At 40.4% G+C, this 23,002-nt stretch overlaps 1 protein-coding gene across 1 annotated transcript in view; it reads left to right on the forward strand.

Moving 5' to 3' along the window:
• Positions 1 to 15,705, forward strand: part of znf385c (zinc finger protein 385C) — a 111,309-nt gene extending 95,604 nt beyond the window's left edge. The window contains exons 5-10 of the mRNA XM_053615417.1: positions 2,720 to 2,921; positions 10,248 to 10,544; positions 10,697 to 10,884; positions 11,781 to 11,879; positions 11,988 to 12,080; positions 13,091 to 15,705. Coding sequence (XP_053471392.1) covers positions 2,720 to 2,921; positions 10,248 to 10,544; positions 10,697 to 10,884; positions 11,781 to 11,879; positions 11,988 to 12,080; positions 13,091 to 13,318 — 1,107 coding nt within the window. The 3' untranslated portion in view covers positions 13,319 to 15,705. The remainder of the gene's footprint in view (positions 1 to 2,719; positions 2,922 to 10,247; positions 10,545 to 10,696; positions 10,885 to 11,780; positions 11,880 to 11,987; positions 12,081 to 13,090) is intronic.
• Positions 15,706 to 23,002: the final 7,297 nt, after the last annotated feature.

Here is a 23,002-nt window from a genome sequence, read left to right on the forward strand (position 1 = left end):
CGGTACATTTCCTCAGTATAAACATTTGATATGTTTTCTATGTTCTGTTGTGAATAACATATGGGTTTATGAGATTTGCAAATCATTGCATTCTGTTTTTATTTACATTTTACACAGCGTCCCAACTTTTTTGGAATTGGGGTTGTACATACCTACCAGAAATGTACAACATAGATGGAACTCCATCCATCCATTTTCTGTATCCTACACAGGGTCACGGGGAGCCTGGAGCCTATCGCAGGGAACTCTGGGGCACAAGGCGGGGTACACCCTGGACGGGGTGCAAACCCGTCTCAAGGCACAATCACATACACACTCACACACACTACGGACAATTTGGAAATGCCAGTCAGCCTACAGTGCATGTCTTTGATCTGGGAGAGGAAATCAGAGTACCTGGAGGAAACCCTCGAAGCACGGGGAGAACAAGCAAACTCCACACACACAGGGTGGAGGCGGGGATTCGATCCCCCCAACCCTGGAGGTTGTTTTAGTTTTTGGCTAGGAATTTTCATTTCGGTGCGTCATTAGTAAATCCAGCTCTGGATATAATTCCGATACTCAGGCTAGAAAAAACAGGGTCATAGTTTTTTTGGTCCCCGCCCCCACAATGTGCTCCAGGACCTTTTCTTGCTCCATTAATGTCAAATGGATGGAAACCTGTTGAGCAGAGCTTGATAGGGTTTGTGCTTTTCTGAAGCTAATCCACAGAGTGTGTTCTGCAGGGGGCTGAAAAATCATTTAAACGCTCATTAACTCCCAGCAGAGCTCTCTCACTTTCTCTCCTCTCTCCTCCCTCCTCCTCCTCTCTCTGTGCTGCTCTTTTTCTGGAATTCCTCCATTTTGTCGTGCTCTCTGCAGAGTTGATTTATAAGCTGGTGGAACATGTCGTGCAAATGATTTCAGTCTATTTCATCTCTGATTTGCATTTATATGGCAAGAGGGAATAAACTCAGACCTCTTTGTGTGTGTGTGTGTGTGTGTGTGTGTGTGTGTGTGTGTGTCCTGTTACTGTAGCATTCCCACATGCCTTTACTGGCATTGCTTTTTACTATAACAATTCATTTTAATGTTATTTTTTTAAAATCCTTTCCTTCTCTCTGCATTTTTCTTCAGATTACTGGCATTACAGGATTTCTCAGTGTTGTTAAAGAATAGTCATCATTTCATTATTTGAAAAGACACCGTGTTTATTAGGGCTGGGAATCTCCAGTTACATCACCGTCCGATTCAGTTTTGATTCCGGGTGTTATGTGATAATGAACTTCTTCTGGATGCATGTTGATGCATGTTGGTTTTTGATACCAGTAGCCGACATTGTCAGGGTTCTTGCTCAGGACTAGATGTAGCACATGTTCTGGAAGACAAAAGTAAAGATATTCTGTCGTTAAAGTAATATTATTAAAGAAACCAAGTAGTTTCCGAATCAGTAGTTTTTAGACATGCCAATATTCTCTACACAAATGCACGAAAGTGATGCTCAATCATGCCACAGTTAATGACCTATAAAATGAATGATTGATGAAAAGTTTGGAAAGGTTGTTGGGGGTTTTTTTTTTCTTAAAAGATGATCTTGAGGAAGTCTTTTGATTTTTTTTTTTTTTTTTCACAAGGAAATGACCCGAACTTGATTTTTGTAATTTTGTATAATTATGTAATTTTCATCCATCGTTTTGGACTTTTCAAGACGTTCTCAGGAGAAACAGTGCCTCTGAAAAGTTTGCCTCTCACTTCCAGAGTTGGGGGTTCGATTCCCACCACCACCCATGCTCTCCCGGTGCTCCAGGGGTTTCCTCCAGGTACTCTGGTTTCCTCACCCAGTCCAAAGACGTGCATTGTAGTCTGATTGGCATTTCCAAATTGCCCGGTGTGTGTGTGATCATGCCTGAGATGGGCTGGCAACTCATCCAGGGAGTCCCCCGCCCTGTCCCCCGTGTCCCCTGTGTCCCCAGGCTCCCCTGTGCATGATAAGCAGTACAGAAAATGGATGGAAGACGTTCTCGAGATGAAATGGCCTCTGTTCAATCTCGAATGTATTTAATATTTATATTTCTTCAGATATTTCATTAGACGGTTTGTAAAACCCAGCTCTACTTTTGATCATTTATGCCCTTAGTTATTATTATTTTTTATTTATTAAGAGTTTGATGTGTATTTAACGTGCATCTGAACCAGATATTGAAATTGATTGAACTGATGTAAAGACTCTCTTTACGCTTTGATTAATGCCCTGGTGTGCAGCAGAACAACTGAATTATAATCAAAACATCATTTTCAGTAAATGTGAATGTGTCTGGGTTTTTTTGTTGTTTTTCTTTATCTTTCACTTTGTCTTTTCTCCTTTTCTGTCTCTCCCTCTCTCTGTTTCTATGTGCATTAACGGTGTAGTTGTGACATGATCATTTTCTCCTGAATATTACACATGCAATTATACCACTGCCTCCCTGCTGGCTGTATCTCCTCTTATCAGCCCCGCGCAGACCCTGTGTGTGGATCATCCAGAAGCTCTCCTGAATATTAACATATATTAAAATGTACACCCCCTTATGGTATTTTAGATTTTCTTTGTCTTTTTTTTTTTTTTTTTTTTTACAGAAAGGTAAATGTTTTGTTTAGCTTGACCAGTGACAGTGATTTTCATGCGTGTATTTGTGTAGCATATGAATTGTTGGAATAATTAAGCAAACCACCCCCACCCCCTGGCTGTATCTGTGTGCAGAATCAGGCCGAAGCGCATTATAAAGGTCATAAGCACGCTCGTAAACTGAAGGCTTTGGAGGCTCAGAAGAACAAGCAGCACAGACGGCAGCTCGACGGCACACACAGCAGCCGAGACAGAGAGAAAGACAGAGACAGAGGGAGGATGATTGCACCTGATCCTCCCCCTGCTGTCCCGGATTCCTGTGCAGTGGAAGCATCCAGTGAGTGTGTGTGTGTGTGTGTGTGTGCATGTGTTTAACCCTTTGTAAGGACCAAAAAGAACTAAATGTGTCGAATGTAATCATAATCACGCTGTCCTTGCAACATAAATCATATTTTTATTTAAAACATTTTAAAAACAACAAAAAAGCCCAGCTTTTGTGTTCGGATTAGCGTTAATTATCAACAGCTATAACTGCCAAGGGAAAATCCCCATAAAGATAAAAGGAACACCAATTTGAAGGAACTTTAAAGGCGCAGTTCATAATATTTAAGTGTTGTGAATGCAGCACAGAAATACACTCACCGTCCACTTTATTAGGAACACCTGTACACCTGCTCAATTATGCAGCTATGCAATCAGCCAATCGTGTGGCAGTAGGACAATGCATAATATCACGCAGATGCAGGTCAAGAGCTTTAGTTAATGTTCACGTCAAACATCAGAATGGCGGGAAAATATGTGATCTTTGTGATGATTGTCGGTTCCAGATGGGCTGGTTTGAGTATTGCAGAAACTGCTGATCTCCTGGGATTTTCACACAGTTTACACAGAATGGTGCGAAAAATGAAAAAACTTCCAGTGAGAGGAGGGTCTGCAGGCTGAAATACTCACCTTGTTGATGAGAGAGATCAGAGTAGAGTCACCAGACCGGTCTGAGCTGACAGGAAGTCTATAGTAACTCATATAATCACGCTTAATACGCGTGGTGAGCAGAAAAGCATCTCAGAACACACAACACATCGACCCTTGAGGTGGACGGGCTACAACACAAGAAGACCACGTTGAGTTCCACTCCTGATAGCCAAGAACAATAATCTGAGGCTATCATGGGTACAGGCTCACCCAAACTGAACAATTGAAGATCAAGCTGATCTTTATCCAGTCTTCAACTGGCCAGTTTTGGTGAGTCTGTGCCCATGATAGCACTAATGAAAAAACAAAAACAATTATGACTTAAAACACTTGTTTCTTTGTTTCTGAAGGCCTGGTGTATAGCTATATATCCTATAATGCACGTCGGACGTTGTGATCCGGAGCTATCCGCTCACTTCGCAAGTGCAGATGATTCCTGGTAATCCCGCAGGCTCTCCATTATTGAACGAGCTCACGTGACCGGCATGCATTTTTGCATCACAATGCATCATTACACCTCTACGATACAGCCAAGACTTTAAACTGGCAAATGAGTACATTTAGCTTTAACGACCAAAAGTATATACATGACAGTTTAGGATTGCCTTGACTGCAGGAAAACATTTTTACAACTCTGAGATGAAATGATTTCTCTGTAAAGCATTGTGAGGTTTTACTCCAGCATTATTATTTCCATCATTATGCCATGCTATGATTTACATCTCCATCAGATTATAGTACTTCAGCTCAGCTCTGATTGCTGTTCAACTAAAGTAAAAGTGTGCAGTCCACCCCCACCCCCAATTTTACCCCTGTCGGCAATCCCAGGGGGTCCATGGACCCTATTTTGAAATCCATGACCTTAGAAAAGCTACGATTTGCAATAATGACATGCAACGGATTGCTTCGATCTGCTCAGCTCTGCCTTGTCAGATGGCAGTTCACCTTCTGTAGTAGTTATTACAGTGTTCGGTCAAGGGCTTACATTCTGTTTCTCATATGAAGATACAGAACAGCATAAAGAACTGAGGTATCAGTTTAAGAGCAAACTGTTCCCGGATTCCCGAATTCTTTTGTAAACGAAATAGATGAGAGTGAGAGAAGTCTGACCTCACCAAATCTCATGATAATATTCCACCCCATTCCTTCTGAGGCACTCAGACAGGAAACATTTTTTTAAAAAAAATAAAAAAAGGAAGAAAATACAGAAGAGATGGAGACTCTGTGGGTTTGAGAGAGTTGACCTTAGAGTTAGCCTTTGCACCTTTTCATAGTGGCAATAATTTAAATACGTTTATGATAATTATGAGTCTGGTGTTGGACACCGTTCTTCATTCTTGTATCAAACACGATTGTGAGTGGCTTCACAGCTGGTGAAATCGTGTGTTAGCTCACAATGACAAAAAAAACCCCCACACATATTTATATACCATCTCCCATGAACATGCACCGGCGCTTTAGGTAATCATTAGGTGCTTTCATGCTAACACACACACACACACACACACACACACACACACACAGCTGATTGCTTGATGAAATTAGCACTGTTCAGTTATTAAGGTTGCAGCTGCAAGGGCCAATCAGCACGCATTAAGCATGTCAACTGCCATTAAGAGGCACTGAGAGGCACGACAAAGAGAAGAGCAGGTGAGAGAGAGACGGACAGACGAGGGGGTGGGGTTGAGTGGCTAATCATCTCTCCACTGAGTCACATACACTCACTGGCCATGCTGACCTAAAGTCTTCAGTGTTGTCCTCTAAAATCACCACCAAAGAAACTGAAAGAAGTGCTCAACCCCCAAAACAGTAGCTTGTGGATAAAATGCAAATCAGACGGAAAGTGTATCAATCCTACCAGTCAAACCATTAAACAACAAGAAACATTCATAATAAAATAACAGAATAAGTGACACAACTGTGAATGGAAAGGGGGAAACAGTACATTATAAAAAATCTGTAATCCCACAGACATACCATCAGCTTTTGGATTATCACCTCCCATCAAGAGAACGGACAAAAATGACTGTGTAATTGAAACGTTTTTCATTTGCTCTGGTTTTAAATTCACTATCCTTGGCGCCCCTAAAGGATAATAACATGGGAAAAAAAGTCCATGAATTCTATCGTCGTCCATTTCCGGTATTGCTGTACAATAAAATGAGATTACATACCTGTAAAATCATCCATCAGCATAGGAAAAGGAAAGTTTTGTTTTTTTAACACAAAAGAGACATAATGTGAACAATTAAAATGACAGATAACACAATTATACTGGCACCCTGTCCAGGGTGTACCCCGCCTTGTGCCCGATGCTCCCTGGGATAGGCTCCAGGTTCCCCGTGACCCTGAAAAGGAGTAAGCGGTAGAAGATGGATGGATGGATAACACAATTATGCCTCCAATAAAAGGTGCAGTAAATTGGAAGCGTTTAAAATTGACTAGGAATAGGACATGAGATATGAATCCAGGGGCTCCAGACTGATGGCATCATGAATTCTGTACCAGGATATTATTCCAAAACCATGTTGCCTCTGCCAGGAGGTTAAAACTTGGGCATACTGTAGATAAATGGTGACACGTAAATAGTTGCACGAACACAAAACCCTGTTAAAACGTGCTGCCTTGAATTAAAGAGGACAGTCCATATGTGTAACCACAACATGGTTCTGTATGGAGGAGTGACCAAGATGTTTTCTAAGCTTGTTAAACATTACAAGAAGAGACTCAGTGCTGTTATTCTCTCCAGAGGAGACCGCACCAACATACTAATTGTGGTGCCGATAATCTTGCAGTGTTTCGCAGAAAGAAAAAGAAAAAAAGATCAGTTTGGGGTGTTGTTCCTTCAATTCATTTCCTCCACAATTTGCCGATTCCTACCTACTAGCTAACTCCCCCTTGATGATTCAGTTGAGATGGCTGAGGTGGATGAACACCACCCGGATACCATATCAGCTTCTCTGGCGGCAACAACAAGCAGATTGGAAGGTGCAAAGATCTGCACCAAATAAGTGATCCAAGGAGGACCTGAAAAACCACCAACTCAGTCTCCGCGACGTCAAGGCCATGGATCGTAAAGCATGGAAAGGCATCGTGAGTGAAGTTCGAAATCCAGCAGGGGGGAGGGGGGAGGGTGACGGCTAACACACAGAACCAACCTCCGCTTCTTTGCGAATCGCTACATCACAGGGTAGCGTAACATATATGGAGGAAAGAGCTGTCTGCCCTCTTCCGCATCCATGAGCTCACAGACACCCGTGATTGGCTAGTATCACTCTGATTGACAGGGCAGGGACAGTGATGTCTATTTTGCATTCTTGACACCTCACGACACATGGCTTCATCAGGATTTGAACAGGTTTCTACTGCACCACTCTGGAGCCCGGGTTTAGATTTCAAAAGGCAGTCTTGTAATCATAGTCAAAGGTCCAAGTAGTGGTTAAAACATAAGTAGACAAGCTCAACATAGGACAAGTCACAGTTTAAAACACAGAACACAAAGATACAGACTTAACCAAACAAAATACGATAAGACTTTGCCATTTTTGTAGCAGAAACACCAGGGTATAAACGGGTGCATTAAGACTAACACAAAACAGCTGGACACAATCGGTCTACAAGCAAATAATAGAACAGGGGGCGGAGTTAGGAGCAAAACAGAAACAAAAACAAACACGCCAAGGGGAGCAGTGACAGTTGATGATAAGACACAATTTCCCCTCTATTGCCCAAAACATAAATAGATCATACATATATAACTACATAGATATATAATCGACTGGTAATCGAAAAAATGAATTAAATGTACTTTAAATGTAAATAAATAAATAGATTCTGTACTTTGGAGGTAACTGTGTCCGTGACCGTGGCTAAGTTATAACTAAGTTCGACGTCTTCTACTGATATATTGCTGATAAACAGTAACTATCACTATTCTACCTGTATATGATGAACCAGCCTTTATAGTTACACTGTGTCTGTATAATGTACTTATTTTGTTTGGCCATATGTAATGAGTTTTATGACAGTATTGCTGATAAAGCATTAAAAATGAAATGAGACTGAGGAAGAGAAAGAGTTATGATGTTCTGCAAAGCTCACAGATACGTGTAATCGCAGACCGTGAACATGACTCAGCACTTTTTACACTCCGATGCGTGCACGGTTTATACAGAGGGGACTGAACTATTATATCCACACACAGTTCAGCTATATTATTGATTAAAGAGACTTTATTATCATCCCCTTTCTCATAATTATCATCACCATTAATATTGTCAGTAATGGTATCATCATCATTATCTTTATTATTATCATCATTCTTGTAATCAAAGCCATGAATCTGCTACGTGTGTGTGTGTGTGTGTGTGTGTGTGTTGGATTCATGTCCTACCCTTTATATAAATGTGGCTGCATAATAGTCTTTGCATGAAACTTGCACTCGTCTGAGCATGAACACACACACACACACACACACACACACACACACTCACTCACTGGGGCTCCAAAAGAACTTTATACCACATTGAAGCACTATGCAAAGCCATGCAGAGAAAACAGAGCATGCTGGGTTCTCATTGGGGGGGTGTTTGTGTTTGTGTGTGTGCGTTCTCATGGATGGCTATATGTGAGATTTGTCAGCCTCACAATCTCGTTTACTCACACACTTCAGTTTATCATGCAGTGCCAGTGCTCCACTTACACAGAGCATGTCAGTTTAATGAGCAGCTCAAAATCAATCCCCCGTCGCCCGTCTGTGAAGAACGCAGTGACATCTCGTACCCCTTTTTCACCAGTACACAGCCAGAGCCCACATTTCCATTAGTTTCAAACCATTATGTAATGACATGTGGGAGTTTCCTAATGAACACTATAAAAAGAACAACCATTTTCTAAGTTGTACTTTAAGAACATTTCTGTTCAACCCAAATTAAATCTGTGAAATAAAAAAAAAAGATATTGTCATGATTATGGACAGTGATTATGCATGTACAGATGTACAGTGGGTGTATGAATGAATCAACCCCTTTCAAAATGTTTGCATTTTCTTGCTTGTACGGTCGGAAATGAAAAAAATGAGGAAAAAAACCACCAGGATTTTTCCAGGAACATTATTTTTTTTTACAAAGAATAACTGAGGGCAGCAGGTTTCCACGAGAATTTCTGGGTATTTTTGTTCCCCTCACAACATGATGCTACCGCCACCATGCCTTACTGTTCTGTAGGCATGGTGTTCTTTGAATGGTGAGCTGTATTGACTTTTTTGTATTGACCACCAGTCATACCGTTTGGCTTGGAGGCCAAAATGTTCGATTTTGGTCTCATCTGGCCATAGTACCCTTTTCCACTTGGCCTCAGAATCTTCAAGGATTTCTTTTTTCTTGCAACATGCAGATTTGTAGAGCCCTTGTAATATTGTTGTCACATGCACACAATGGCCACTCTTTGCCATAAAGTCCTGTAACTCCTTCAAAGTTGCCACTGGCCTCCTTGTAGCCTCTCGGAGCAGTTTGCGTCTCGCTCGGCCATCCGGGTAGTAGGGACAGCCCGATCCAGGCAGGGTCTTGGTGGTACAAAACACTTTCCACTTCTTAATTATGAACTTAACTGTGCTCCTAGGGATGGAGAAAGCCTTTGAAATCTTTTTGTACCTTTCCACAGCTTTCTCTCCGAGTTCTTTTGTAAGTTCCTTGACACCCATAGTAGATTTTGCTTTGAATTGCACTAAACTGGAATGCTCTAGGAATAGCTGCTTTTATTCTGAACTAATTAACCCAATTACCTTGGATCCAGAAGGTGATTAGTTACACTTGATTATGTGTCCAAGTGATTTTCTAAGGGGAGTGATTCTATATCAAATGTTATTCTAGTTTTTTTTTTAATTATTGTTATTATTATTATCTTTTCCATATCCACTGTAGGTAAAGAATAATGCACGACAGGGCGTGCTGTTATAGGAAAATATTCTATGCCAGGGCGATGTGATACAGCCTGAAGCAAGGCATTTCGCAATGGAAATGCATCAAATGGTTCAGGATTTGATATTGGCTCAGTAAACAACAACCTTGTTGGTGTTAAAAGGGCCATCAGTGAGATAGTAATTGTAGAATTCCCTGGCGAGGGGGATTTTATAGAGGCCTCGAAAGGTGTGAGAAGAAAAATGCATCCAATCCGATGGGAACATTGGAAAGAGAGGACCTGCGTGCACACAAGGGATTTTTCACACCGGTGAAAAGTGTGAAAGTTAATGAAACAGGGAGAATTGCATTGGGTAACACTCAAAACACAGTGTGTGTGTGTGTGTGTGTGTGTGTCTGTCTGTCTGTCTGTCTGTCTATGAGTGTGCAGGTGTTACTTGGTAGAGAGAGTGATTCTGATCATTTCTACTCTGTGTACTTTAATTTATGATCTGAGTGCATTGGGCTCAAGGGAAGTGAGACTAGAGAAGGAGTTAAGAAAGGAAGGAGGTGAGACGACCGGTGAAGTGGTGCAGAGACAAATAAAGAAATCGAAGGCAGAAAAAATGAGGGGCTTTAATGTAAATAGCCTCAGTCTGCCAGTGACATTTTAATAAAAGATTTCAATGACTTTTCTTCTTTTGTCTTCTTTTTTTTCTGAATCGCACGGTAACCCCACATCTCTCCGTCTCTCCGCCTCTCTCTTTCTGTGTCTCCCTTTTATGTCTGCATAGCTCTTCAGTGTGACTCTGACTCGGTGGTGAAGCTGAGCGAGGTTCAGGTCAGATCAGTGGTTCTGACTCCGGTATCTGAGGTGTCGTGCGCAGATGTGGCCGTCTCCTCTCCTCCCTCGCAGCACTCAGACAGCCTGCAGGACGCCGCTGGTCCCAGCGAGACAGGCACCGAGCAGGACAGCCTGGCTAAAGAGGCCCCGAGGGAGAAAGACCCCAGGAGGAGCAAGCATCACCTGCACTGTCCTGTCTGCAAAGTGACAGTCAACTCAGTCACTCAGCTGGAGGCCCACAACAGCGGTACAGGCTTTGTTTATCCCAATAACCAGAAACAGTGTTTAGCCATGTAGTTCTAGAAGTATTGTCAAAACTTCCCGATGATGATTTAGCTCATGGTCGTAGTTTTTGTGTTTCGGGCCGCGTTCGTGACTCCTGACCCTAATTCCTCACAGGTATCAAGCACAAACTGATGCTGGAGGGACAGAGCGTGTTGCCACGGCGACGAGGGAAGGCGCTGTCCTCCCGTGCCGCGTGTAAAAGCAAGCGACTGGCCAACAAGGGCAGCCTGGGCGTGAGCAACAAGAGCTTCCATTGCGAAGTGTGTGAGATCCACGTCAACTCGGAGACCCAGCTCAACCAGGTAACACACACTTCTCTGAAAGGCAGTGAAACTTTATATAACTGACAGTTTACCAGACGTCATGCGAGAACTATGTACAAAAATAATATTACGTTTGCTTGCCCCGAAGAAGAAAGACTAAAGTCAGATGAACCCTTGATCATCCACCTGCAAGCAGTGGCATTTATAGCCAATCCAGGTCGATTCACAGTAAGATAGACTGCGCTTTAGGCCACAGCCTGCTGAAATCCATGTTATAAAATCCAAACTCAGACTTCTCCATAAGAACCCTTTCGGATTTCAGATTGAAGCTTGTTTTTCTACGTTTATGTTGGCGTGCAGTTTTGTTTTTTTTTTTGTGTACACCCCATTCCTGAACTGAAAAGATTTCTCTGATTTAAACATGTCACAAGCTCCAAGCGTATGACATGCATAAAGCCAAATTAGTTTAATATAGTGTATGCTGCTTAGGTTCAGGTCATGATTGCTGTACCATCGTTATGGTTTTCGTCGAGGTTTTTACTTTTCCATATGATTTCTGTTTCTCAGAAAGATTGCCACCATCCAATAAAAAATAAAACTAGCTACTGACATACCAGCTGAATGATATGGATAAAGGTAGCATTTCGCAATCGTGATTTGCTTCAAAATGTACTGAAAAGGCCAACTTTTGATGCGTCCCAGTTAAAGATCAACAGCCACCATTTATATAGCAGTTAACAAATGATGTTTTGTGCAGCCGCATCAAATCAAGTCTGATTTGTCTCGATAACTTGACGGGGGTTATCTCATTATTTGTTCCACACTGAGAAAATGCATGAGAGAACTGAATCGCTGTCAACAAGGCGATGAGTGGATTTGCATTCAGTTCAGATTTGTATTCATATAACATTAATATTTGTTTGTGTTTACTCCAGCACATGAACAGTCGCAGACATAAAGACAGATTGGCCGGAAAGCCGCCCAAACCCAAATTCAGCCCTCACAGCAAGACTCAACCATACTCAGCGGTGTTGGTAAGACACACACACACACACACACACACTCACACTCACACACACGCTTCAGGTCACACAGACAGATGCGTCTCACGGTTTTCACTCTGTTGTGATGATGTCTTTTAGCAGAGTGTCAGGTGGAATGGTTATGCAGGAGGAGCCGTGTCAGCCATGAAAAAAGTCTTTAGCCAGTACAGTCTCGCTTCTCTCTCTTCACAGGTGAGTAACACACCTGCACGCCAGTCTGAGTCACTATAAGCATTCTTATCAGACATTTGAAGACTCATTTACACCTGATAGTTTTGTCTGGTTTAGATGCTGATCGAATTTGAACCTCGTTGAACGTGCATTTTACACTTACATAACCTCAGGATAAACTGTTCCTGGACCTGCGTTAAATATGTCTGCATTTTTATGTGGATAATTCCTATCTCTATACAGTCTATCCTGCAACAAGCCAACAATATATATCATCAAAATCAACAGAAAGTTCGTTTTTTTTTTTTTTGGCCATTTTGTGTGACATCTGGAAGACACTAGACTTTACTATTAATACATTAACATACATTAGTTGAGCATTTTCTGTTACATGTAATAGTAACGACCGGTGAAGCTGTCCCAAGCCCAGACTAGGTGACAGACAAAGGAGGGTTTAACTGAGACGGTTAAGAATGCAGGCCTACGCATCGTTTGCAACTCGTCAGATAATTCATATTTTAAAATGAATCATTTTTCGTATTTTGTAAGATAGCTTGGTCTGCTGCATTTTGAAAGTAAGAGCTTCCACACCCACTGAAATTTCCTCGGATAATGAGAGACATTTTTTGATATGAGGATCTTCGGCTATTAGTTACTGTCATTCAAGCTACTCTACTAAGATGTCCCATAAGTCAGGCACACGAAAACGAAAAGAAAAAGGTCTGTTTAACTGTGAGCGTATGGCAGAGCTCTTAAAGCAGTACTGAATATTGCGTTAGAGTGAGATATACATTTGATTATGTGTTAAAACCGTTGACATTTTTTCGGGTTGTGTTTCCTCGGGGGACCTTTTTAAACGGTTCGGCCCGGGCCTGGACAACATGCATATTGTCTGGCCTGCGTATTGTCATGTCCATGTTAATAAACGTTTACTCGTTACGTAAAACGTTTCATCGTCACTTACTTACGCCGATATCCGTCGGCAGTGGGGTTTCTTTCATCACTCACATCACTTTCTTTCTCTCTTTTAGACCAAACTGGCTCTCCAGAAGCAGCTGACTAAAAATTTCACCACCAGTTTCCTGTCCGCTCCTATAACTCCGCCCACACTTTGCACGATGGCAGCCAATCCACTCGCTCTCCGACACCCTGCCGGTGCCGCCTTCATTCCTGCTCCGATCTTAGGCCCCACCCTCTTTCGGCCTGCGCCGGGACCACTGCGGGCCACACACACACCGATTCTGTTCTCACCTTATTAAAGTATGCATAAACAGACACACATACACATACACACACGGTTATGGTACAGGAATGATTTAGCGATGCGGTTTACTTTCACACACAGTACACGTGAGCACACAATATGGTCTTAAAAACGTCAAAACTGATACACACACTCCAGTTTTTCTGCACTCTCCTCTAGGACTGTGGCCCTCACAAGAGGATCACTCTTGAACTATGCAGCACAGAAAGGTAGAAAGCAAAGACAGTGATAGATGATTCGAGAGAAAACATGGAAGCAAGAGGAGACGCACGCGCGCACACCCCCAGGCTGGGGGAGGGCCCTAGAGACCTCATTGACCCGCCCACCTCTGTCTATTACTTCAAATAGAGGTTGACTGATAGGTCACGCCTCCAGGGAAATGCGTGGAGCCTCGTATAGTTGACTGGGACCTCTTATAGTTTTATAAGACATTAACCATAGGAGTTTACTGTGTAATTTATTAGAAGTACAACAGCATTAGCGAAATAGAGCACATTTCTTAGTGAGACAAATGCAAACATCCCTTTACTCGAGGCTTCTTCTTTTTTTATCTATGTTTATGCCTTTTGATTTGAAGTTTCATTCCTTTTTTTTTTTTTTTTTTCACCAACACAAACAAACATGTTATTGCTCCCCTGGAAACCATAAGAGCTGTCGCTTTGCATTGTGGGTAATCATCATGGAATCATCAGTGAGTACATGTGCAGTGCATTGAGATGACAATTTGCAGGCAAATCAGCGCTCGATTGCTAACACACACACAGACACGCACACACACTCGCACACAATCAGCGTTCCAATCTTTTCTGCATAGATTAGATGATTGTGAGTAAGACGGATACACACACACACACACACACACACACACACACACGGATGATTATAACAGTCTCACATTTCGGCCCTGCATGTTGGTATATTTTGCTCTCAGTGTTATCTCATTAAGATCTCACAAAGGTCATCCTGCCAGTCAAAATCCATCTCATATCACCCGATTACAATTTCAGTTCTCGTCATGTTATTTGAGCGTGTGTATGAGTATGTGTATGAGCATGCGTGACACATATCAGCCTCATTGTCTCATAGACACTGCAGCTCATCTCCGTCATACAGCAGCGCTCTCTGCTGTACAAGGCGGAGCACTGTATTTTTTTTTTTTCCTGCCAATTGAGACTTTCTAACGGAATACTCCAGCGGTTTTAATTTTAATCTTTATCTACCACATGTAGAACTTGTGCGTATGTGTACGTTTCACTGACAAGAATTTCGATGAATAGAAAGCCTGTTTACACGTACCTCACTTATAATGGAAGTCTCTGTATGGATACAGTCTGTTCTTCTGTCTGATCACCTTTATCCAATAATGAAACAATTCTATTCCTGATGGGTGTGGTCTCTGTATCAGGATGACCCCGCCCACAACTACAAGGCACAAGGACTCACTGAATAGATTGACGAGCATGAAAAACACGTGCTATGGCCTTCACAGTCAGCAGGTCTTAATCTAATTGAACAGAATATGGGAGATTTTGCACCGACATATTCGACAGTGTTCTCCCTATAAAAAAACAACGGAGGGAATATCCTTTCAGTCCGTACAGGATTTCGCAGAGGTTTTTTTGTGATTGCTGTGGCCAAAAATGCTCGATTTTGTTCAAAATTTTGCGAGTTTTTTTTGCTGAAAACTAATCGGATTGGAAAAATCACAAGCGCGCGAAATTGTTCTGCACGCTCTCTCACAGTGATGTTTGTTTGTTTGTAAATGAGACCTTTCAGCTGTACTCATGTTCAACGTACGTGAATGCGTGTTGTGATGACGTCACATGACGCGGCTTGGCCCAAAAACTATGAAACAAATCTGTGGTAATTTCGAAAAATTGCAAGCTCCTCCGAATTCTGTGGAGTTTGCTGGATTTTGAGTTTTGAATTTCTGCGATTGCAAATCACGAAAGAACGGTGTTCATCGCACCAGTAGTTTGCTACAGTACAGTTGTAGAGTATTTTTGTGAATATAGACAAAAAGAGAAAGAGATGTGTCGTAGTACGTAGAATTTCCAGAGAAATAGGACGTTTCTGACGAAAGTCCCTCGTCAGCGCTGTAAGATTTTTAAAATACAGTACTGTGCATAGGTCTTAGGCACCTTCTGTTTTTATGTACGTTTTGTACCTATGGTTTTTAATGTAAATTTTATGCCTGCTTCATTGGTATTTGAATAGAAAAGAAAAAAAAATTACATTTCCAAATAGTAACGTTTTTCTTTCTAATATTACCAAAAATATTTTAAGTAATGGACTGCATAAAAAAACACAAATCAAGGCATTAATCAATCTGATGAAAAATTAAATCAGTAAAAACATCATCAAGGAAGGTTCTCCATGAAACCTGGAACAAACTACCAGCCAGCCTGCTGAGAAATCTGCATGACAGTGTACAGAAGAGAATTTATTCCATTTTAAATAAAAGTACGATTCGTACTGTTTTTTGTTTTGGTGCTCAATATAGTAATCATTTTGATACTTTTATTTTTGAAGGCACCATACAGAACGTCTTTAGAGGGGTCTAATACCGTTGTACAGTGCTGGATTTGAATTAATGTGTAACACTTTCATGAATTCGGGCTCACGGTGGCTTAGTGGTTAGCACGTTCACCTCACACCTCCAGGGTCTGGGGTTCGAATCCCTCCGGGGCCATGTGCTCTCCGTTCTCCCTGTGCTGTGGGTACTCCGGTTTCTTCCCCCAGTCCAAAGACATGCATGATTGGCGTGTCTAAAGTGTCCATAGTGTATGAATGGGTGTGTGAGTGTGTATGTGAGTGTGCCCTGTGATGGATTAGCACCCTGTCCAGGGTATACCCCACCTTGTGCCCGGTGCTCCCTGGATAGTCTCCAGGTTCCCCGTGACCCTGAAAAGGATAAAGCGGTAGAAGATGGATGGATGGACTTTCATGAATTCTTGAAAGTCTGATTTGTGGACGTCTTAGTGCTGTTGAATTCCATGCAGCAATGTTTAAAATACTCTCTAACCCTAATTCAAAACAGTAATTGTTACATTCCAGCACAGAAAAGGTCTTGAGAAAGTGCTTTCTGTGCTTTTGTATTTTTATTCATCTTTCAACATAGAACCAATACAGCGAAAAGTGATTCTGGATAAAAACCCTTTCCCAAAGGTTTTGGGATAATCCATATGTGAGTTTTAGAGCTTAATTTACAAGTTTCTACAAAAAAAGAAAAAAGATAAGAATTCTGCTTAAAGCTTTTTCATCAAAAAAAAGGAACATGGTGGAATAAAAAAAAAAAAAAAGAAAACACCTTCCCTTTAGACTTCCGTTAGAAGTGAGTTTGGAGTAAACAGGTTTTCTTGTCCTTTTCTCAGTACATGAAAACATGCTGAAATTCATATCGGTGACCATCACACATATTTACATGAGCAGTAGATTAAGATTCAAGCTGAAAACTGCTGGCGTCTAACTGTGGATCTGCAGTGACGTGCTGCTGTTCACTCTGTTACACTCAGTACATTCATTTACCTGTTTGTTTTTTTTGGGGTTTTTTTCCATGTTCTGAAATATTAAGATATTTTATAAAGTCTTTAAGAAGATTACTTTAAAAAAAAAAAAAAGTTGTCTATATTAGGTTGTATGTAGATTTATAAATATGTAGAGAGTATGTAGAAACTTTATCAGAGTCATTATCGTTGAGTCATTATTGCTATGATAAGAACAATTTCTATCTGAAGGGTCTTCTATCGTTCGCCAAGATTACGAAATAAGAACATATGCCAAGAATGAGTTAGTATATTTACCTACTTTTTATGATTTAATATATTGAAAAAAAATTATCAGTTTGGGAGGAAATCAAGGTGTGTGTGTGTGTGTGTGTGTGTGTGTGTGTGTGTGTGTGTGTGTGAGAGAGAGAGAGAGAGAGAGATTATGCAAAGTGTAAAAAAAACAGCATAATTAAATGATTTGTCTTATCACATTTGGGACATTTCAGCTTCAAAGCCTACAGTGACGGGCGAGACTCAGGGCTCCTGTTTCAGCTCCATCAGAGGAGAAGTTAAACAAAGTAAAGCATCAGCCATACTGTAATCCAACCCGGAGCAGAGCAAGCGTAGGGCGTGGGTCAGGATGTGGGTCAAAGACGAAAAAGGGTTTACAACATCATCCAGTTTAACAGCAGTGCTGGAGAGTAAGATAAAACACGCACTCAGTTAATGAAATGTTAACGTTTTGATTTAAAAAAAAAAAAGAAAAGAAAGAAAGACACAATTGAAGTAGAAGCTACTTAATAAGTCTTTTTGATAGAAAGCTATAGCGGTAACATGTTGAGACTAACAAAAAGAATGGTGTATAAAATGTACAGTCTGTTATTTGTACATTAAGTAAAAAATATAGCTAAAGTCTTTTTAATTGTCTGTTTAATTGACCGGAATTTTAACCTGCTGAATTTCTGCTAATCAGTCCGTAGAGGATTTGGTAGAGTTTCCTTTTGTGATCGTTGCGGCCAAAAAAGCTTGATTTTTGCTGCGGCTTTTTAAAAAAAAATTGCGATGCACGAAGATTTTTGTGCTTTTAGCGGAAAACTACTCGAACTGGCGAAATCGCAGTTGCACGAAATTGTCTTTCGCAGTGATGTTTGTTGGTGAATGAGATCGTTTAGCTGCACTCATGTTCAAAGCGCGTGAATCGGAGCGGGCTTTGGATAAATGCGCGTCGTGATGACGTCACGTGACGCGTCTCGGCCCAAAAACAGAGGAAAATCTGCAGTGATTTTTTTTTACAAGTGCAAGCTATTCTGAATTCAGTAATACAAGAGTTTTCTTGATTTTGCGTTCATTTCTGCGATCGCAAAAAAACTCCTCGAGGGACTCAAAATTTAAAATTTTTCTTCTTTTTCTTTCTTTCTTTTTTTTTTTTAAAGTAATCCAATGACCCAGGAAGCCTCCCGATGTGTAGTACAAAGAAATGAAATTCAGTTTGTTTGTGTTTGTTGAAAACCCTTTTTGTCTTTGATCCATCTACAGACTACGACCTTTCCTGAAATTTCAGAAATCTCTCTCTCGGTCTCTCCGTATGTGTGTGTATATGCACGTGTGCTTGTATGTAGATGATATCGGTTATCATCACACACACATAAAGGGCCCTGGATATCTATCTATCTGTTCTGCTTGTTCTCTCCTTCAGTAATGTGAAATATGTTGAGCAATAACACTGTTTGGAGCTGCAATAGCCATAATCAGAGTGTGATACACATTTCCTTTTATATAAAATGGAAATTTAGCCATGATTTTTTACCTTTCTCTGTGACACTGGCCATCTTGCTGTCTGTCTTTGTGTCCTCCTTCCTCTTGGGTAGTGTTGACTTAATGCCAATGAAAAGGTCTGTGACATTTTCTCGTTGTTTTTTTTTTTCCCCTTGCACTCTGGATGAGATTGAATCTGTGTAATGGTACGTCTTGTCGGACAGAAGGCAGCCATGGAAACATCAGTTGCCAGCGGTGACAAGACAGCAAATTTGCTTCAGTGCTTTTAAAAGTGACTTCAGTAGTCCTATTTTGCTTTGGTGGAAGCGCAATAAGAGAGGAAGGTCTCACTCCATTCGCATGCATTCTCATACGGTAAAGGAATACTCTAGTGTTTTACAAACTAATCTCTATCTACTCAATCTGTAGTTTACGTGGGATTACCACAGACAAGACGATATTTAGAAACCCTGTTTATTCAGACTGACTTGCAACGAACGTCTAAGGGCAGACAGTGGATGTTTAAAATACTGCTATATAATGTACAGCTAAAATGGCAATAAAGGTCTTAGGATAACATGAAAGAAAGTCTTACCAAAGCTGGTAGTTATGGAGTATTGTCAAGCAATACGGTCTACTAGGGGTGCAACAAATCACTATCTCTAATCTGTTTATCTGCGACTGTATTCGGATTTAAACCCCAGGTAGGCGTGGCCTTTTTCTTTATTTTTAGTTTTTTTATTTAATTATGAACCGTAACACTATGCCCCTGGAAACACTAGAAAACACTGGGTAGAAATGGTTACACTTTGGATTCTGGCTCTGACAGTTCCTCAACCTCAGCTACATCACTCAAGTTCATAACTGGGCTCAACTAGAGATGTGAGCAGGACTGTTTTTTTTGTTTGTTTGTTTGTTTGTTTGTTTTTTTAATCCTGCTTATTTTTGCTTATACCTGCTCTCGCAATTTTCTAACAACTTTCGTCTGTTCTGTTTCCCCGAATAGAAATAAATTAGTAGTCTACTTCGAACCATAACCGTAACCCTGACCAGGCCGTTACTAAGGATGTATAAATGAATAAATGCTATGAATTGATGAATCAGCGCAGTACTTTTATGTTAATGAACATGGTGTTTGTTAGTGCCACGAGCTCCATATCTGACTGCTTGTAAAAAAAATAATAATAATAATAATGTTTTTAAAAAGTAACCCCCCTACCCCTACCATTTGGGTGACTTTTTTGTTGGGTTCCATGGGATCCCCATACCTCTAATCTCAACCAGATACCCTATGAACCTTTCTGACAAGCTTTCTAAAAAAAAACAAAAAACAAATAGAATAAAAAAATTAGCTCACCTATAGTGTATCTCTTATTCGTATATGTGTTTGTGTAGAACATATGATCTGTTTATTATTAATAATGTTCTTGCATTCAGATATTCAGCTATACATCTCCAGTGTCTCTGTGCAGTTAGACACACACAACCACACACAAGCGCAAGTTATTCCTTCAAAAAAAATCTCAGAAATGACCAGTTATACCAATTTAGAGCTTCATTTCTACACAACCGTATAGATTTTACAACTGCCCCAACTAATTGCCGTTAGACTTTCATTAGATTAAACGGGTTTCTGTCATTGTCATTATGTCGTACATAGCCTACGGTACACACGTGACAAAAGAAAAAAAAAACAAAAAAAAACACTGGAGTATTCCTTTAGGCAGCTTCTAAGGAATCTAAGGACGCTCTGAGTGAATTCTCTTCCCAAACGCACACACTCCTTCTTGCCACAATGACACATATTCATTAATAAGCTTCTGTTCAGATGTGTTTTTAATACTACATTCATCATAACTGTTCAAACATTCAAGTGTGCAGCTACATTCACAAACCACAAATCATAAGCACAGGGTCCTAAAGCACAAACGAACACGTCGTGTCCCGCGCACATTCCTCTGCGTAAGCATTTCATCAGGACCGAGAACCGAGCAGTGAGGGTACGGTATGTCGTGTGTCTCTCTGTCTCGCTGTCTGTATGCCAACAGTGCTGTTCATAAATCAGATTTTTTTTTTATTTATTTCTAAGACATGAGAAGATGAGCTGAATTTCTTCTTAAAAGGGACATGGCCAGTATCTGTGAACGGAAATATAGTTGTTCATTGTGTTTTTGACCCAGTAACAAAAAAAAAACAAACAAAAAAACAACAACAAAGGAAGCTGAACATTTTTGAACAGGTTCTGATTCTTGTCTTTTTATTTGATTTGCTGTTTTTTTTTTTTGTTTGTTTGTTTGTTTCTGTACAGAGCATGAGTGAGAGTGAGTGAAAATGAGAGAGTGAAAGAGAGAGAGAGAGAAAATAAATCAATTGGATCTTCCTTACAGCGATGTGCCTGTTGTTTCTGGGGCTCGTGGGAATGCTGGTTATTGGCTGGAGCGAGAGAGCTTGTCATTTTGCCTTGCGTCAGAATGACAAGTGTCGAAACAGCCGACGGTCCTGTTTAACCCTTCTCTTCTGTCACACACTCTTTCTCCAAATCTGGAAAACTTCCAATGAATAAAATCACCCTTTCTTCTCAGAATAAATCAGTGGACCAACTGGCAGTCTTGCCACTTGTTCTCCTTTGTATAGACTGAACTGATTAAATGCCATCTGTAGGATGAGTAAACAGTCGTAGCTACACTGCAGCACTGAAGGAACTGAATGTGTGTAATGTCTTCCCATGCTCCTCAGAGCCTCCCCTTTCTCACTGCCTCTACTTTCCCACACACGTTCTTGTGTTTAAGTGCACCGCTGAAGTTAAACACACTAGTGGAAATATCTTGAACATGGAGAAATGTATCTAATATTCCTTACGGGATTGTTGTACATCAGCGATAAGGTTATTCAGCCTGTTTTGGATGCTTTTACAACATTTCAAGCTGTAAATGTTCTTCTTCTAGAAATAGTTGCTTCAAACGTGATGTAAATCTTTTTTCTGGATGATCAAAATGCTGCAGTTTTACCAGAAGTAAGCTGTTTGAAGAATCAGGAGACCAAGAGCCAGGGTGGATTCAAAATGGTGGTTTATTATGAGCGCAAGACAGCCTGGGCACTCGATAGTCTAAACGTTGGATATTCCCAGCGAGCTTATATACTGGAGTGCACGTGCAAATGACATACCCAAGGCTAATAAGAGAAACACATCAAAGAAAAACGTGAGAGAAGAACATACGACAAAAACCTCATCAAGGACAGAAAGCCAAAAACATCATGAGAACATGAGTAAACAAAAATTATATAAATTATATTTTAAAAAAAACAAAACAATTTTAAACGTCACATAAAAAATCTATTATATAAAATACAATATAGTATATATGTAATAGAATTAATCCTAACAAAAAATGCAATCATGTCTTTTTATATGTGAACATTTCCAGATCCAAAACAGCAAAAAGTTCCAATCTTTTCCATTTATTACAGGATCCGTCTGAATTTGGTTTTTTTTCCCCTCTAATATCTGTTCCACATCCATTATTTGTTGGTATCAGCCTGATATCAAATCTGTGGTATCTTTTTTTGCTAAATAATTTTTTTTGCAGGGTAGTTCATTCGTCTTATCTACTTTGGCTAACATTTACCTTTTTATTACCTACTTTTTAATGATTTATTTACTGACTTATTTACTTATTTAAAGATGCTACATCCTGGCTCTGAGCCCAAAATGGCTGCTTAAACCTCTTATAGTCTGAAATGGCCGTGCTCCCGGTGGTTAAAGATCTATAGCCTAATCGATGACCACAAACTGTTATATATAGAACACATAAAGAACTAAACTCTATGGACCGTCTTTTCCTTCATCATGATGAGAATTTAAAGGTCTCGGTTATTAAAATGGTTCCCAAGGTCCCATTTGTAAATACTGCTGCCTTAAAGTGCTATAAATAAATAAATAAATAAATAAATAAATAAATAAATAAAACAATAACATAGATCAGGTAACTAGCTAATGTTAGCTGTGTAATAAACTTTATAATTATGACCTTGAAAATGTAAACAGAACCACCCAAAGAGCATGTGAAGTCAGAGTGTGATTTAATATGCAATGTTTAGGTTGGGAATTTACAATAATGTTATTTCATCATTTAATCTTACTTCTCGTCATCCGTTTTAATATCTTCTGTCTTATATGCAGTATTGCCCAAACTATCTCAGAAGATGTTTCTCTCACACATTCGCATCTCTCTCTTTCTTTCTTTCTTTCTTTCTGTCACACACACACACACACGCACACACACAGGGACATTTTTATCAGAGATACCCTGCCAGGTGAGAGTAGCCCCCATTTTAAGGTCACTGCAGGCTTAGCCAAGAATGAAATGAAATACCTGCCCCATAAAAAGCGATAAAGGGCAAACAGAAAGCAATTCTGCTTCTTTCTCTCCAAGAAA

Source organism: Ictalurus furcatus, chromosome 2 (assembly GCF_023375685.1).
Source record: "Ictalurus furcatus strain D&B chromosome 2, Billie_1.0, whole genome shotgun sequence".
Lineage (NCBI taxonomy): Eukaryota > Metazoa > Chordata > Actinopteri > Siluriformes > Ictaluridae > Ictalurus > Ictalurus furcatus.